Source organism: Sphaerulina musiva, assembly GCF_000320565.1.
Source record: "Sphaerulina musiva SO2202 unplaced genomic scaffold SEPMUscaffold_13, whole genome shotgun sequence".
NCBI lineage: Eukaryota > Fungi > Ascomycota > Dothideomycetes > Mycosphaerellales > Mycosphaerellaceae > Sphaerulina > Sphaerulina musiva.
The window spans coordinates 861234-874423 of NW_016017395.1; the positions used below are offsets into that span (position 1 = coordinate 861234).

The window sequence follows — 13190 nt, forward strand, 5'->3', positions numbered from 1 at the left end:
TACCTTAAAAAAAACTACCTATCCCTATAGGCTACTCTGCCTAAAATTTAGTAAACAAGAACAAAGAGAAGAACAAAGAGAAGAGAAGGATAAGGAGAAGGAGAAGGACAAAGAGGAAGAAGCCTAGAAAGAGGAAGAAGAGGCCTAGGAAGAAGAAGAAGAGACTTAGGAAGAAGAAGAAGAGGCCTAGAAAGAAGAGATAGAGAGAAGAGACGAGAGACAAACGTACGTATATACGCGTATATACTAAGAAAATTGGCCGATACTATACTACTAACAGGCAGGCCTATAGGACATATTTAAGATAGTAGTATATTCGGTCTAGTAGATTCAGTATGCTATACCTTAAGAACTTGAGCTAATTAGAGTATACTTCTTTAGAGGATCTCTATAGCTATATGCTATATCTATAATTTAGTAGGCCTCTATTCCTCTCTTTATGTAATCTAGGAGGTAGGCTGCGCTCCAACAAAGTCCAAGCGGCCGCTCTTGGCGCCGGCTGATCTTTTATCCGCTTCTAGTAAATGTCCTCAAGCCTCGCCTCGATTACACTAAGGTACATGTACCGCATATCCCATCAGCGTCACACGATGTAATGTCTCTGCCGGAGCACCAACAGCTCCGTCCGCTGTCCACTATCTCACACCAATCCTCCCGCAACAGCAGTGCCCATAGCACATCGCGCCGACGCAGCGAGCAGCATCTCCGCCCAGACGATGCCTTCTACACCTCTCCGCCCCGCAATCCATCTCTCCTGCGCGCCGACACCATCACTTCTCGAAATGCTCAGCGCGGCCAACAGTCGCAAAGGTCGAGTCGCGAAAAGCGTCGAGGGAGAAGCTCGTCTCGACGCCGTGCAGCTCTCGTGCCCAAGGCAACGAGCAATGGGCAGTGGAAGAAGCTGTTGTGGGTGAAGCAGTCCTATCCTGATAACTATACCGACGAGGAGACATTCCTGGATCATCTCCAGCGTAATCCAAAGCTGAGACCATATGAGTTCTGGCCGTTGGTGGCTGATAGCACCATCATTGTACAACATGTGTGTACAGTGCTGATCTTCGTGTGCTGCTTCGCGGCCATCTCGAGCAACCGCGTCAGACCAGAAAGTGTGGTGAGCCTGGCGACGGGAGGTACGGTCGTCGCTTGGGGCTTTCGCGACAAGTGGCAAAGTCGGTCCGAGGAGGACGGCGAGGACGATGGGAAGGAGGGAAGTGCAGGCGGCGTTGAAGGGGACGACGAGAAGAGCTCACGCGGGAGTGATGATTTTGCAGCCGATTACGGTATGCCGTTCAAGGAAGTTCCAGGTATTCCAATTACTGCAGCCAACACCACCAGGACACACTCGAGGAACCTTTCAAACGCTTCTATCGCAATGACTGGCGGCGTATCTGGTTCTGCTTCCCCCATAGTTCCCAACGGCGAGACTATCCCGCCACTCCCCAGCATACCCTCGTATATTCCCCCTTACAACAGCAGTAAAAACTCCATGTTCTCGCCACGTATGCAGGAACGATTGACGACAGCGAAATCGGCCATTCTCATCTATTGCTCCCTGCTCGGCCTGTCTCCCATCTTGAAGTCTCTGACGCAATCCACTTCCAGTGACTCCATCTGGGCTTTGGCATCCTGGTTGCTCATCCTCAATATCTTCACATTCGACTACGGCGCAGGTCCAGAAGCCAAATTTCCGGCCTCACTGAGCACCAATGCAGCGCTCATGGCTTCTACGGTACTCGCTTCTCGTCTACCCACCACCACTCATGTCTTCTCCTTGACCCTCTTCAGCATCGAAGTTTTTGGCCTCTTTCCGGTCTTTCGTAGACATCTGCGACATCATTCATGGACTGGTCACGTCTGGCTTACAATCTTCCTGGTTGCTGTCGCAAGCGGTGGCTTGGGTATGACGATCTCTGGCGGAGGCTATGGATGGGGTGTTTTGGGTGTTGTCCTCGGAGCTGGAGTCATGGGTCTCGGCATGGGTATGACGAGTTGGTGGCTAATCGGCCTGCAAAGATATAAAAATGAGATTTACGGGCCTTGGGATCCTGCGAGACCAATTCTTGGTGGCAGGCGAGGTTGGTCGTGATGTTGTAAAAGATCAATGATACCCCATCTCAGTCGAGAGATGAAACGCCTAGAACAATATGCTGCTGTACCAGACATTTATGAAAAGTGTCCAATCGTACTGGTTGTCTGGAGTGCTGGACAACGGCAAAAGCAGGTGCCCTGCTCGTCTGTTTCGCGTTGTCCTGGAATGGGTAAAGTCCCAGTCCACAGGAATACAATAGGTTCATGAATACTCATCTTCTCCAGAAGGAAGAATTGGCCTACCGCGGCCACGAAGTCTCGCTCGCCGCAGTGACGAGCAGGATCGAGACATTCACATCAGTACTCATCCAGCCCCAGAGCTCCGCCGTATAGGTCCCCATACGGGCAGCCCAGGAGCTGAAAGGTTAAGCAGATCGAGATAGGGTATTAATGTGCGACAAACATAAGTCGAGCTGCGTGCTCCACTGGCCGCGAGATGGATGTAAAGAAAAGTCTTATAATCCCGAGTAAGGTGAAGGACATTAACTCACAGCGCTCGCAAGGCGCTTCATTATCACCAAGTAAGCACTCCAGGGAGCTCCTAGGAGCCCCTATATAAGCAGATGTTTGCTTCACTCGAAGGGAACGTATTTAAGGTTTGCCTTGACTTCCTTTACTACCTAACTAGTTGGCAAACCAGCAGAGACTACCCTGCGGCACTTCACTTTTGCTAATTACACCCTCTTCTTCTTCTTCTCCTTCTTCTTCTTCTTCTTCTCCCTCTTCTTCTACTACTTAGCTCCACTTCAAACAACAGCATCATCGCACTCGAGAAGATGTTCCGTGCAGTGCGCGCCCCCGGCGAGCCGTCATACGCGACTTCATTGTCCGCCTTTGGCTACCACATGAACGAGAAGCGCGAGTTCGTCGACAACACCACAGGAGCCTACTTTGACTTCTTCCATTGCGATAACGACCGTGTGAACGACGGCCGTCGAGGCGCCTTCCAGCAGTGCTTGCGCACGGAGATTGCATCAGTCCTGAAGTCGGAACACGGCATTGAGGAGCTCTTCGTCGGCGGTTCAGATGGGCATGTCATCTCGTACCATCGTCCCGTTGGCCAGCATATCAGTCTTCTGGCCACTGAGCAGAGCAAACTGCGCCAGAAGCGAGATGTCATCGTCGTCGTCGGAGAGAGCAGCCAAGATTGCGGCATTTGGGCATGGCGATCGGTACAGAGGGAAGGGGGCGCGGACAAAGGCAGTCTCGCTGGACTCGTCCAGAGAATCACTCTGCGCGCAGCGACAGAGACTCGCGCAGGCAATGAGCTCGTCGAGGTATGGGTAAATGCTTCAGCTGAAGATTCATGATCTCAACTTGCTCACTTCTCTCCCAGGAACAGACTCCTGGCATCATCGTCTTGAACCCAGGACAGCTGGCATACTCTCACCAGCTGGGCAGAAACATGAGTTTGGCGTCCTGGCAGAGCCGTCTGCGTCCGACTGCCATCAGCGAGCCGTACGCCTTGGACAAGAAGTATAACTTCGTTCCAGGTAAGTACCACGACACGATGCATCTCATCTTCGAGCCTGACCACCTGATAGGCCACCAGAACTCGAGCGAGCATGTCCACACAGTCGTACGGCACGTTCTTCCACAGCTCACGGCTGGGAATGCGCGCCTGCACATTGTCGCCATTGGAGATGGCTCCACACCAACCCTCGAAGTGCTCAGTCAACAGATGGCGATGAGAGTCGGCGGTATCCCAGAGTCAATAGCCCTGATTGAAACCGGACACGAACACGAAGAGATCCTCAATGGCGATCTGAAGACTTTGCTCTCCTTGGCTGGCAAGTCCTGGGTCCAGAGCGACGAGCCTAAGGGAACCAAACTAGCCATGCCAGACGGACCACTACTAGGGATGCCAGCTCTGAGCTATGCTCCAGGAACCAATGCCAGCTCGCAAGACGTCAATGGGCACAACTTCACAATTGCAGATGATCAGGATGGGGCCGGAGCCTTCTTCACGCAGGATAGAGACCTGAACATGGTCACGGATCTGCTCGGACACCACGATGTCAATGACTCCAGCCGTGACGACCTGAGCGAGGCCAGCACCATTATCGCCGTTTCACCGGAGCTTCCCGATATCGATGACAGCAAGGACTTCTTTGAAAACAAAGAGAATATTGAGCCCCGGGACTTCGCACCACTCCACCCCAACACCGACGGCGATTCCTCCCACGTTGCGATCGAGCTCCCATTGAACCTTGCCATCAACTCTCCTCCCGCGATGGATGTCCCTCCAAACACCCCCGCCGACACGCCTCCCGCTCTCGACATGATCGTGGATGAGGTTAATGGGGAAGGGAATGATATCACAGAAGATACGCTCGCAACCACCGACTTTGATCCCGAAGTAGGAGAAGAAGAAGATATTGATGATGATGATGATGAAGGAGGAGAAGAAGACGAAGAACCATCTCCTGAACCCCCAGCGCCAGTTTCCTGCCCGACCTTCAGCGCCGGCGTATGCGATGGAGTTATCGAAACCGTTTTCCCGGCAGTTATGGACGATGTCCTCGATCATCTCTGGTTTCACATCACGCGTGTGCGAGAGCATGATACCAAGGAAGCTGCAGATGCGGCTGCAAACGGTGTCGCGTGGCCGAGAGAGGGCGAGAGGCATGATGATTAGGTGAAAAAAGGGTGTAAGGTACACAGTGTGGAGATGGATTAGTAGCTCGCTCGATGAGACTGACGCAGATGAGCCCTTCAATTATGCATGATGAAAGATAGGTTTTGGGCGGTACTTCATTATGATACTACCCATCTACTTTTTCATCTGTGATTGCCGATGGAATTTTGCCTTTCAGATTTCACCTCCTGGTGTTTTAGCGCGGAAAAGCGGTACATGTAGTCCTCTGTTGAGGTCCACCATTCTTCTACTCACATCTTTCGCACTGACGAATTATACGCTAGGGAAACGGGACGGGGACACATCTCTTTGTGAAATTACCAAGAACAAGCTACATGTAGACCGTTAACTGCAAAGCCTCGTGAAAATCGCATATATTACTCCTTCTTCATCTGATTCCGTCTGTAGTCTCTCATCATCGGCAGCAATTGGGGGAGTGCTTTCGGGATTAAGCGAGCGTCACCATCGATACTTGGTCGCACAGCTTGCAGGGAGCCATTGCAATGTCCACCCCGTCCGTCCGGTGCTGAGTTTAGCCCGATTTTGCCGGTGCCCGCGGGGGGATCTGGACCCCAGGCATATTCTCGATGTGAGACAGAGTTGTCCACATATACAACATCGCCATGCCACAGGGTGTACGTGGAAAGTGGTCCGATTTCGACTCTTGTTCAAGTCTCTCTATCTCGCTTCGAGCCGACCGACGAAAATCTCCCATGGAGATGTCCGCTGTCCGCACAGCGGAGAAGCCAAACGAGGTCTCCAAGCGACATACCACATTTGGTATGCCGGCGTGGGCAGTAAGGACAATGACTTCGCGAAGCTGTTGCGGCATCTCCCTGCCGTAAGGCAAGGGGGAATCTCGAACGGAGACACCTGAGTATGAGCGTCGAATGCGAATGACCAGACTCGCAGGTGGTGGCAAGCCGGCGCGGTCCAGGTGGTGGAGGAAAGCCCGCAGGCGGACTCCTTCGTCGAGGTTGGGTGGGGTACACACACTCGCTGGTCTCGATGGCGTCTCGAGCTGAAAGGTGTTGGATGCGAGGAACATCTGGCGGCCTTCATCGCGGGCTTGCTTGCAGGAGGCAAGAAGTCCTGGTAGGTAGCGGTATTTGTGTCTTTCCGGTGAAAACAGAGCTTTTGGAAGTTCGACTCGGACCGGCTCGGGATCGCACAGGACGAGAGACCATATGGTGTTCCGCATTTCGGCAGGGAGCGTACCGAGGAGTGAGTTTTCCATGGTGGTGGTGGTGGTGGTGGTGTTGGCGGTGATGGTGGTGGTTTTGATGCTGAAACGTGGCTCGTGAGCGGAGAGCGATGTACTGGAAGTGGCGTGATGTGGATGTGAGAGGAGATTATCAGTGTCAAAGAGTCAGATTGTCGGACTGTGCGATGTGTAGAAGTGTTAGGTAGGTTCAGCTGCGCCGCTCGGGTGTCCTTGGCATGTACCAGAGGAAGGAGGTGGGTGGTGAGGTAAAGCTTCTTATTTTGTCTTCGAGTGTAAGACGGGGACTACCCGAGGAGGTTGCAAAGCCTTTTGGGGACTCGAGTCGGACTACGAGGTCTTGAAAGAAGTGAGAAGTCAATAGTAGAGAAGCAGAGGAAAGTGAGGCAAGAGCAGCGATGAGATTATATAGAGCTTACGCTGAGGTACTCTTAGTCTGGAGGCGCATGCAGGCTCGACAATAAGGAGGCTGACAATCGAAGTGAACGCATTGTCCCCTGACTCCTTTCGCGCTGCCTATGTCCGTGTGACCAATTTTCAGCACGTAGGGGCAGTCTACCGGCAGTGGTGGCCAGTGAATAAGGCGCTGTCCGGGTCCATGACAATGCGCGAGTCTTCTTCACTCACGAGGCCTGCCGCACTAGAAGCTCGAAAGTGTTCAATAGGGGGGCCGTGAAGCAACTGTGACGGGCGGCCTTGATAGAGACGACTGGAGAGGTTCGTCGAGTGACATTGTATGCAGCAATGCAGCTCCCATCGTGATATTGGGGTCATTCTCGTCTCTCTTCCCTATTGTCTTCCCTCTCTTCTTGCCTCTCTTCCTCGTACGCTCCCGCCCACCGCTTCTTGGTCCCCTCACCAACTCGCCTTCTTCACTCCCGGTATCCTCCCAGCCAGCGCATTCATTCGGAATTGAAACTGTCCTCGCTGTCAGCACTGCGATTCACTCCCCGACATCTCTCCATCTATCCTCGTGCCTCGACACGCGGTGTAACCAACATACCCTCGCCATCCTAAAGTCCTGCAGCACACCTCTTCCCTTGCCGCCCATGACACAGCGGTTTTTGATCTGCGTGGAGCGGGTGTAGCAATGCATCTGCGTCAACTGCAGCTGTGCCTGGACTCGTGTGCGAGACGGCAAGGAGGTGTTGCGGATGATGTATCGCAGGGCTTGTCGCTCGGGCTCGTTCTGTTCGAAGACTTTGCGCTTGGTGTGGTCGCGGATGATTTTGTTGTTGATGAAGCAGCCGATGTCCAGCTTCGCGGGGCGGAAGGGCGCGAATTTGGTCATGATGGAGGATGATGGAGAGATAGGATTGGGTACATGTAGGTATGGGGAGAATGTTCTGATGGTCCAGAACTTGAAGGTGTATGCATGCTGCTCGGGGACGTCAATGCGAGAGCGGCCCGAGTGATGTCAACACTTTCATCTCCATCTCTCCTTCATCACTCTCACTCTCTCTCTCTCTCTATCTCTCCCTCTCTCTATACCTGACCCATACCAGCCCATCACACACTACCTGTATCCCTCGAGAACATCCTCAACCTCCACTATGCACCATGGGAGCCGTCTTCGCGCCCGCGGACATCGAAAAGCTGATTCATCATTTCCCTCCTCTGTCCGTTTCTGCTGATGATGGCCGGCCTCCCGTCGTCCGAAGCCTTTCTCAAAACAATTTGAAGCACTCGGCAGAAGTCCTCCATTCCTTCAAGGCTCTGGTCGAGAGAAATAACCAGCGCATCCTGCAGTCCAGCGTGACGACGATTCTGGGCATTGAAGAGGGCAGCGAGAGCATCATTTTCGACCAGCTCGATTCGCAGCTGTACTATAGTGCGGACAGTCGCTACATCATCCCACACCCCCTGATTGAGAGTATCGCTGCAGTGCTGAGGGATCGCGCGTTGAGAGTGGCTGTAGATCTGCATGCGTTCACTCGCGAGCAGGATGTTCGACGTGATAGCTTGGATCGCTTGATCGAGGAGTACTCGGGCAAAGACTGGCCCCGTGTCATTATTGATGTGGATGCTACCTCCTATCTCTGCAGTCATGCATACTCTGAAAACGTCAGGACGCAAGTCCATAATGCCACTTCCGGTGCGGGTCTGGAGATATGTAACCTGTCCGCACTCCTCGATCACGCTATACCGCCCCCTGTCGTGGCAGCTCTTGCAACAGAAGCCACTTCTGGAAAAGGCGGCGAAGTCCAGTTCTCTGGTGAACAGGTCATTTACGTGCCGCCAGGCTACAATGATGCGACTGCGAAGCGGAGCGAGGAGCAACGCGCCGCGCAATCAGCGATCCTGATGGAACGCCTGGAACATGATGGCTTTTGCACACTCAGTGAGTCGGCCGACGAGTTGATTGACGTGCCCACGGTAGTTCCTGCGTGGGACGCTCAGATTATAGCAGAGTTTGAGAGGAAACAGCCCCATTGTCTACGACCGCACAGCATCGACGTCCACCCAGGAGTGGAGGCGACCGGTCGCGGGATCCCACCGCCCCTGTGTAGAAAGCTGATAGTCAGGCCCGAAACACTCCAGGACGAGCTGGACAGCATGAAGCTGGCAGTGGGCACTCGAGCGGGCATTCTGTGGCGCACTGCTCCCTCTGCAGCCACGCCAGCCACGATCGTACGTAGTCTACAGCAATCCGATTTCGAGACACCGCATGCAGAGGAACTCGCAGATCTACTGATCAGGAGCGTGTACGCTCAAGAGCTGGAAGCGACAGCGCTCAGCTGCCTGTCGGAACTCGAAAGCCAGCGCCACGATGATTTTGTCCGAGTGATCGAAACACGCCTCTGGTCTCCACTCCACTGCTATGCTGCCGGAGTGTTGGAAGTGCAAGATACGACATTGAAACAGCACCTCGAAGACTTCCTGACCATCCACTTCAAATCAGATGCGATACCCAGTACCATTGCCATCATACGGGATCAGGGCTTTCTCCACGACCGAACACGCAAGAAAGAAAGCGAGAAGCTCCAAAAAGCCACAGAGGAAGCCAAGGCCTTTTCCGACATTCAAAAGTGCATTACGAAATTCTGCCACAAGCTGAAAGTTTCTCCCCCCAGCGAATCGCAGATTTTCGCCTCCAAGTCACTCACTGTTCAAGCCACGTGCAAAGCCATGTCCAAACTGCAACGCGGCTCCGACGTCCTGCAAAACCTCATATGGATCTTGCTGGCGACCAATGGACCGGGGCTGTTTATGAGTTCGGGCAAGGATACGAGCCGCATGATCAAGCACTTCGAGGCAGTGTGTGAGGATGCAGAGGTTGCGGGCATGTTAGCAATCTGGAGGGACAAGTTGAAGCAAGGCCTGGCAGATGAGGAGGATGTGAGGCAGATGAGGGAGTTGGCCAAAGCGGCCGTGGAAGAGTATGGACAGGGGGAGAAGATGATGGCCTATGCGGGGACATGATTTTGCCGGTCGAGTGGCGTCTTTGGAAGAAGGAAAAAAAAAAGGAATGTGGCACAGGCGGCGTTTGGACGATCAGTGTCGCTGCCATGGGAACGAAATCGCACTCGATTTCATTGATCTCAAGACCGTTTTAAAAATCTACAAGAAGCCACTTCCAATCACAAAGCTCGCATCGTTGTTAAAGGCGGTGGCAGTGTCGTAATCCAGCGGACCACCATTGCGCGCGATATAGCCCGCATTGTGATAGTGGCGGAAGAAGCGTGTCGGGTAGCCCCAGGCACGAATGGTATTGCCCTGGCCATTCAAGCCGGCCTGTCCACAGAAGGTGGCGTCCTCGTGGAACAGCTTGCTGTTATCGTTCGCGGCCAAGGTCAAAAGGAACTTGGAATGCCGAATGAAGCTTCCCGGGGTATCGACGGATTCAAACGACACGCAACCCGTCGCAGTCGATGCCAGAGGGGACCGAACAACGAATTTGGCGGCGTTCTGGACTGAAGACGCAGAAGAGGATGTGATGACTTGAGTGTTGATTGTGGTCCCGCTGTGGGCGAGAAAGCGGGTGTCGTAGCCGGGAGTGGTGGCACGAAGGGTGATGGTGTTGCCAATCTTGATGGCGGGACCACTCGCCAGCGAGGTCGTCGCGTACTTGGCCGCGACGATGTTGGCCTGGACAGACTTTTCCGTGGCATCGGTGGGAAAGGCAGAGGTCATGACGCCCTCGTAAAAGGTTCCTTGCGCGCCGTTACTGTTGTCGCCACCGATGCCGAGGAGAATGGCGCCTTCTTTGCTCATCGGGTTGTACCCATCGGCATTGGGTCGGACGCCGTTGTAGTAGGTGGAGAGGCTCCCCGAAGCGGCATTACCGCCTCGTAGAGCCCAGTTGTTGGGCTGGCCCTTGACGATGGCGGTGAAGAAGCGGTCGGTGATGGTGGGATCGTTGGTGTTTTGTTTGACGTTGACACCGGAGAAGAGGCCGTTTTCCAGATCGGCCATCAGCCACGGTCCGTTTCCCGCGCCCGTGCCCCAGATGGTGTTGGTGCCGTAGTAAATGGCTTCCATGTGGCCATTGCCCGTGTCCAGATTGTTCGTCTCGGCGTTGCCTGCAGAGGAGGAATCATTCATCATCAGTCACCCGTATCTGCATTGTGATGAGGGAAAAGGGAACAACTTGAATGTGGGTTCATACCGTAGTCAAAGCAGCAGGCATCATTGTAGTGAGTACCATCGAGGACGGCGTACATGCCCTCGGAGCCATCGCCAGTCGCGGTGCCACTGGGATTGTTGATACGGTAGCCGCTGCCCGGGTGAATGAAGACGCCGTACGCCTTCTTCCCGTTCAGCGTCACGGGCGCGCCAATTGCGCTGGCATATTGGTCGTAGCCGTTGGCTTCAGTGCCACTCGCAGCGCCACCGGGAGGAGCCTGGGTCAAGTGGTTCGCCCGCCCGCTCTGGTCGTAGATGATGGTGATGAGGCAGGTAGTGCTGGTGCAAAAGGTGTCTTGGGTGGCAGCGTTGGCGACACTGCCGGCCGAGACAGGAGTGATGTCGGTAGTTTTTCCATCCGAAGCACGTGAGATTTGGTACAGAGGGCCCTTGTATGCATCGTAGAGAGCACGTGTGGTGCTGTGTGCTGCCACCTATACGACGAGATTGATCATCAGCAAGAGAAGGAGTCAGTCAGTCAGCTGAGTACCTAGGTAGTAGACGAGGACAGTGACGGGATGAGGCATGGCATACACAAGGCGTATTCCCCGAGGCGTAAATGTCGCATGGACCGGCGTGGACGAGAGCGCTGGCCGCCAGCAGGCTGAAGGCCAGTGGTGGAAGTCGTGGTCGTGATGGGGATAGCATGGTTCAATATGGGAAGCCGAGTGAATGATCTGGAATACTGGGGTGCTGCTCATCAGTCTATTTATTGTCACTCCGCGCTCGATCCTCTCCTGTGGGCTAAGGTGCTTTCAGGTGGAGTGTGGTTATTGTGGTTGTTGTGGCGGCGGATAATCTGATAGACAATTAATGCCGCCGTCTCCCTCCTCTGTTCAAGCAGCAGGCCAGCAAAGCCATGCATTGCTTGCTGTACTCTAAGCATTGGAACAAGAAATGATAAGATTGCGGGGCCCTCTGGCTTCTCGTGGTCCTGTTGGAGGAACAATGTCGATCTCCCGCCGTCTCTCGCCTACTGTATAGTCAGTAGCTTCTAGCGTCCACGAGCGTGTATGCTCTCGTCGTCTCGTGGACAACAGAGAGAGTATAGCAGTGGTGGCGGGTGAATCCCTTTCCACGAATGAATATGCTTAAGTTTTGACTATGCCCACGTCCAGCCCAGCCCAGCGGTGCAACCGGAAAGGCTGTTTTTTTTCCATCATCGGTATTTCTGGTTACTTGATGTGGTGGGAGCGGCCACTTTACAGTCTACCTAGCCAGTCAGCCAGGCCGCCAGTTAGCTAGGCCGCCGTGTCTTCGGTATATTCACCACTAGGCTGAGCAACTTTGGGACGACCGGGAGGAAGTGAATTGAAGTCGTGGCAGCCATAAGGTACTGTGACCCGATACTACTGTGGTGATAGTGTGATGATAATGTGGTGATGATCGGGGAATCGGGATGAGAGGAAGAAGAGGAAGAATACCTTAAGCCGCCAAGACCGATGCCCAGTTCCTTCGTCTCGCTTTCCACCTGCTTGCTCGAGCAACACTTGCCGAGACCCGACGACCCGACTATATCCGATCTCCGGCGCATCATCGGGGCCGGGCCGGGCACGTGGCCAAACCTGAAAGTCGGTCCTCCATCGGCGACCGCCGCTCCGACACTTTTCATGTGGCAGACGGGAGCTATCGGATCCTTGGCAGCCATGCGAGCCGCTAGGAGATAGGTATGGTGTATGTAGATAAGGTACCTAGCAAAAGGGGGGGGGGAATGGTTTCGGCGAAATGCGCAAAAAGGAAAATACTTCATATCTCCTACCTACAACTCCAGTCTTACGGCTCGAAGGGTCTAGAACACTTCTAGAATTCCTGCATCGTATACATTTCCATGTCGATTTTCAGCCTCACCTTCAGGTAGCATCCTTTCCACCTCCTACATGTCCCATTTCCACGGGAGGTGGGCAGGTATTTTACCTGGACGCCAAGACTCTCGCGCCACCGACAACCAAACAATTCACTCCATACCTTACCTTATTCGTCCCGACAACGAGGACCAACTTCTTCCGCTATTCATCACGACACTACATGTATTGTAGGGCAGGGCAGGGCAGCTACACAGTCAGACTCGTACAATATCTGTTGTCAGATGGTATAAGACAAAGTCCGGTCCGAATGGCATCGTGTCGCACACTGGACAGAATTCCCTTCCTGGCTTGCACGCCGAACTCAGGCGCTGCCAAGGGCCAAGGAATGCTTGAATGCTGAATTATGTCGTGTTCATTCGCCAGAGATATCGCGTGGCACGAGGCGTACCACCGAGCACACTCGCTGAACGGAACTAATAGTGACTCTCAAGTCTCGCAGTCACTCAGTAGGAAAAATATAATAATCCAGTCATGTCCGCCCGGAACCTCTCGCCTGCAGCGTAGCAATCTTTATTGTTGTTGATGTTGCTGTTGTTAATATCATTATAGTTGACGACAACATGGGCTACTCCAGCTGGGTCCGCAATACCAACGCGGCCGTCGCCAAGACTGCCATGGGCAAATACTTCAGACTGGAGGGCAGCGGCCACGTACGTGACAATCTCCATCAATCATCATCCGCATGAGGGAAAAAGAGAAAAAAGAAAAAAAAAAAAAAAAAAAAAAAAAAAAAAAAAAAAAGAAAAAAGGG

General features: G+C 53.5%; 7 protein-coding genes across 7 annotated transcripts in view; 4 read left to right on the forward strand and 3 right to left on the reverse strand.

Annotated features, from left to right (window-relative positions):
* Positions 1–524: 524 nt before the first annotated feature.
* On the forward strand, positions 525–2417 carry SEPMUDRAFT_167251 (GPI2-domain-containing protein; the record flags this gene model as incomplete). The annotated part of the gene is made up of 2 exons (XM_016908282.1): positions 525–556; positions 694–2417. 2 exons carry the CDS (start codon positions 525–527, stop codon positions 2084–2086), a joined length of 1425 nt encoding a protein of 474 aa, XP_016756330.1. The 3' UTR covers positions 2087–2417.
* Positions 2418–2864: 447 nt separating this feature from the next.
* SEPMUDRAFT_112227 (uncharacterized protein) lies at positions 2865–4726 on the forward strand (the record flags this gene model as incomplete). Its single annotated transcript, XM_016900963.1, has 3 exons — positions 2865–3365; positions 3425–3581; positions 3633–4726. 3 exons carry the CDS (start codon positions 2865–2867, stop codon positions 4724–4726), a joined length of 1752 nt encoding a protein of 583 aa, XP_016756331.1.
* A 296-nt stretch (positions 4727–5022) lies between these two features.
* SEPMUDRAFT_152462 (uncharacterized protein) lies at positions 5023–5888 on the reverse strand. The gene has a single exon (XM_016907458.1). The coding sequence runs from the start codon at positions 5772–5774 to the stop codon at positions 5259–5261; it is 516 nt and encodes a 171-aa protein (XP_016756332.1). The 5' UTR covers positions 5775–5888; the 3' UTR covers positions 5023–5258.
* A 79-nt stretch (positions 5889–5967) lies between these two features.
* Positions 5968–7270, reverse strand: SEPMUDRAFT_152463 (mitochondrial 40S ribosomal protein MRP2). Its single transcript, XM_016907459.1, has 2 exons — positions 6952–7270; positions 5968–6866 (listed from the first exon to the last, which is right to left on the reverse strand). The coding sequence occupies exons 1-2, from the start codon at positions 7237–7239 to the stop codon at positions 6804–6806; spliced, it is 351 nt and encodes a 116-aa protein (XP_016756333.1). The 5' UTR covers positions 7240–7270; the 3' UTR covers positions 5968–6803.
* A 210-nt stretch (positions 7271–7480) lies between these two features.
* On the reverse strand, positions 7481–11929 carry SEPMUDRAFT_152464 (glycoside hydrolase family 54, carbohydrate-binding module family 42 protein). The gene is made up of 4 exons (XM_016907460.1): positions 11845–11929; positions 11109–11783; positions 10558–11008; positions 7481–10471 (listed from the first exon to the last, which is right to left on the reverse strand). The coding sequence occupies exons 2-4, from the start codon at positions 11220–11222 to the stop codon at positions 9510–9512; spliced, it is 1527 nt and encodes a 508-aa protein (XP_016756334.1). The 5' UTR covers positions 11223–11783; positions 11845–11929; the 3' UTR covers positions 7481–9509.
* SEPMUDRAFT_129167 (uncharacterized protein) lies at positions 7481–11929 on the forward strand. The gene is made up of 3 exons (XM_016902261.1): positions 7481–11008; positions 11109–11783; positions 11845–11929. The coding sequence occupies exon 1, from the start codon at positions 7509–7511 to the stop codon at positions 9369–9371; it is 1863 nt and encodes a 620-aa protein (XP_016756335.1). The 5' UTR covers positions 7481–7508; the 3' UTR covers positions 9372–11008; positions 11109–11783; positions 11845–11929.
* Positions 11930–12947: 1018 nt separating this feature from the next.
* SEPMUDRAFT_152465 (uncharacterized protein) overlaps positions 12948–13190 on the forward strand; it is a 2635-nt gene continuing 2392 nt past the window's right edge. Inside the window, exon 1 of the mRNA XM_016907461.1 lies at positions 12948–13089. Coding sequence (XP_016756336.1) covers positions 13000–13089 — 90 coding nt within the window. The 5' untranslated portion in view covers positions 12948–12999. The remainder of the gene's footprint in view (positions 13090–13190) is intronic.

Excerpts from the sequence above, each read along its gene's own strand:
- SEPMUDRAFT_152462 (XM_016907458.1), bottom strand. The coding sequence starts at position 5,774 with ATGTTCCTCGCATCCAACACCTTTCAGCTCGAGACGCCATCGAGACCA.
- SEPMUDRAFT_152463 (XM_016907459.1), bottom strand. The coding sequence starts at position 7,239 with ATGACCAAATTCGCGCCCTTCCGCCCCGCGAAGCTGGACATCGGCTGC. Across the intron at positions 6,867-6,951 it reads AGGACTTTAGGATGGCGAGG|TTTCAATTCCGAATGAATGC; the intron begins GTATGTTGGTTA and ends CAGCGAGGACAG.
- SEPMUDRAFT_129167 (XM_016902261.1), top strand. The coding sequence starts at position 7,509 with ATGGGAGCCGTCTTCGCGCCCGCGGACATCGAAAAGCTGATTCATCAT.
- SEPMUDRAFT_152464 (XM_016907460.1), bottom strand. The coding sequence starts at position 11,222 with ATGCTATCCCCATCACGACCACGACTTCCACCACTGGCCTTCAGCCTG. Across the intron at positions 11,009-11,108 it reads CCTCGGGGAATACGCCTTGT|GTGGCAGCACACAGCACCAC; the intron begins GTATGCCATGCC and ends CTCGTCGTATAG. Across the intron at positions 10,472-10,557 it reads TGCCTGCTGCTTTGACTACG|GCAACGCCGAGACGAACAAT; the intron begins GTATGAACCCAC and ends CCTCCTCTGCAG.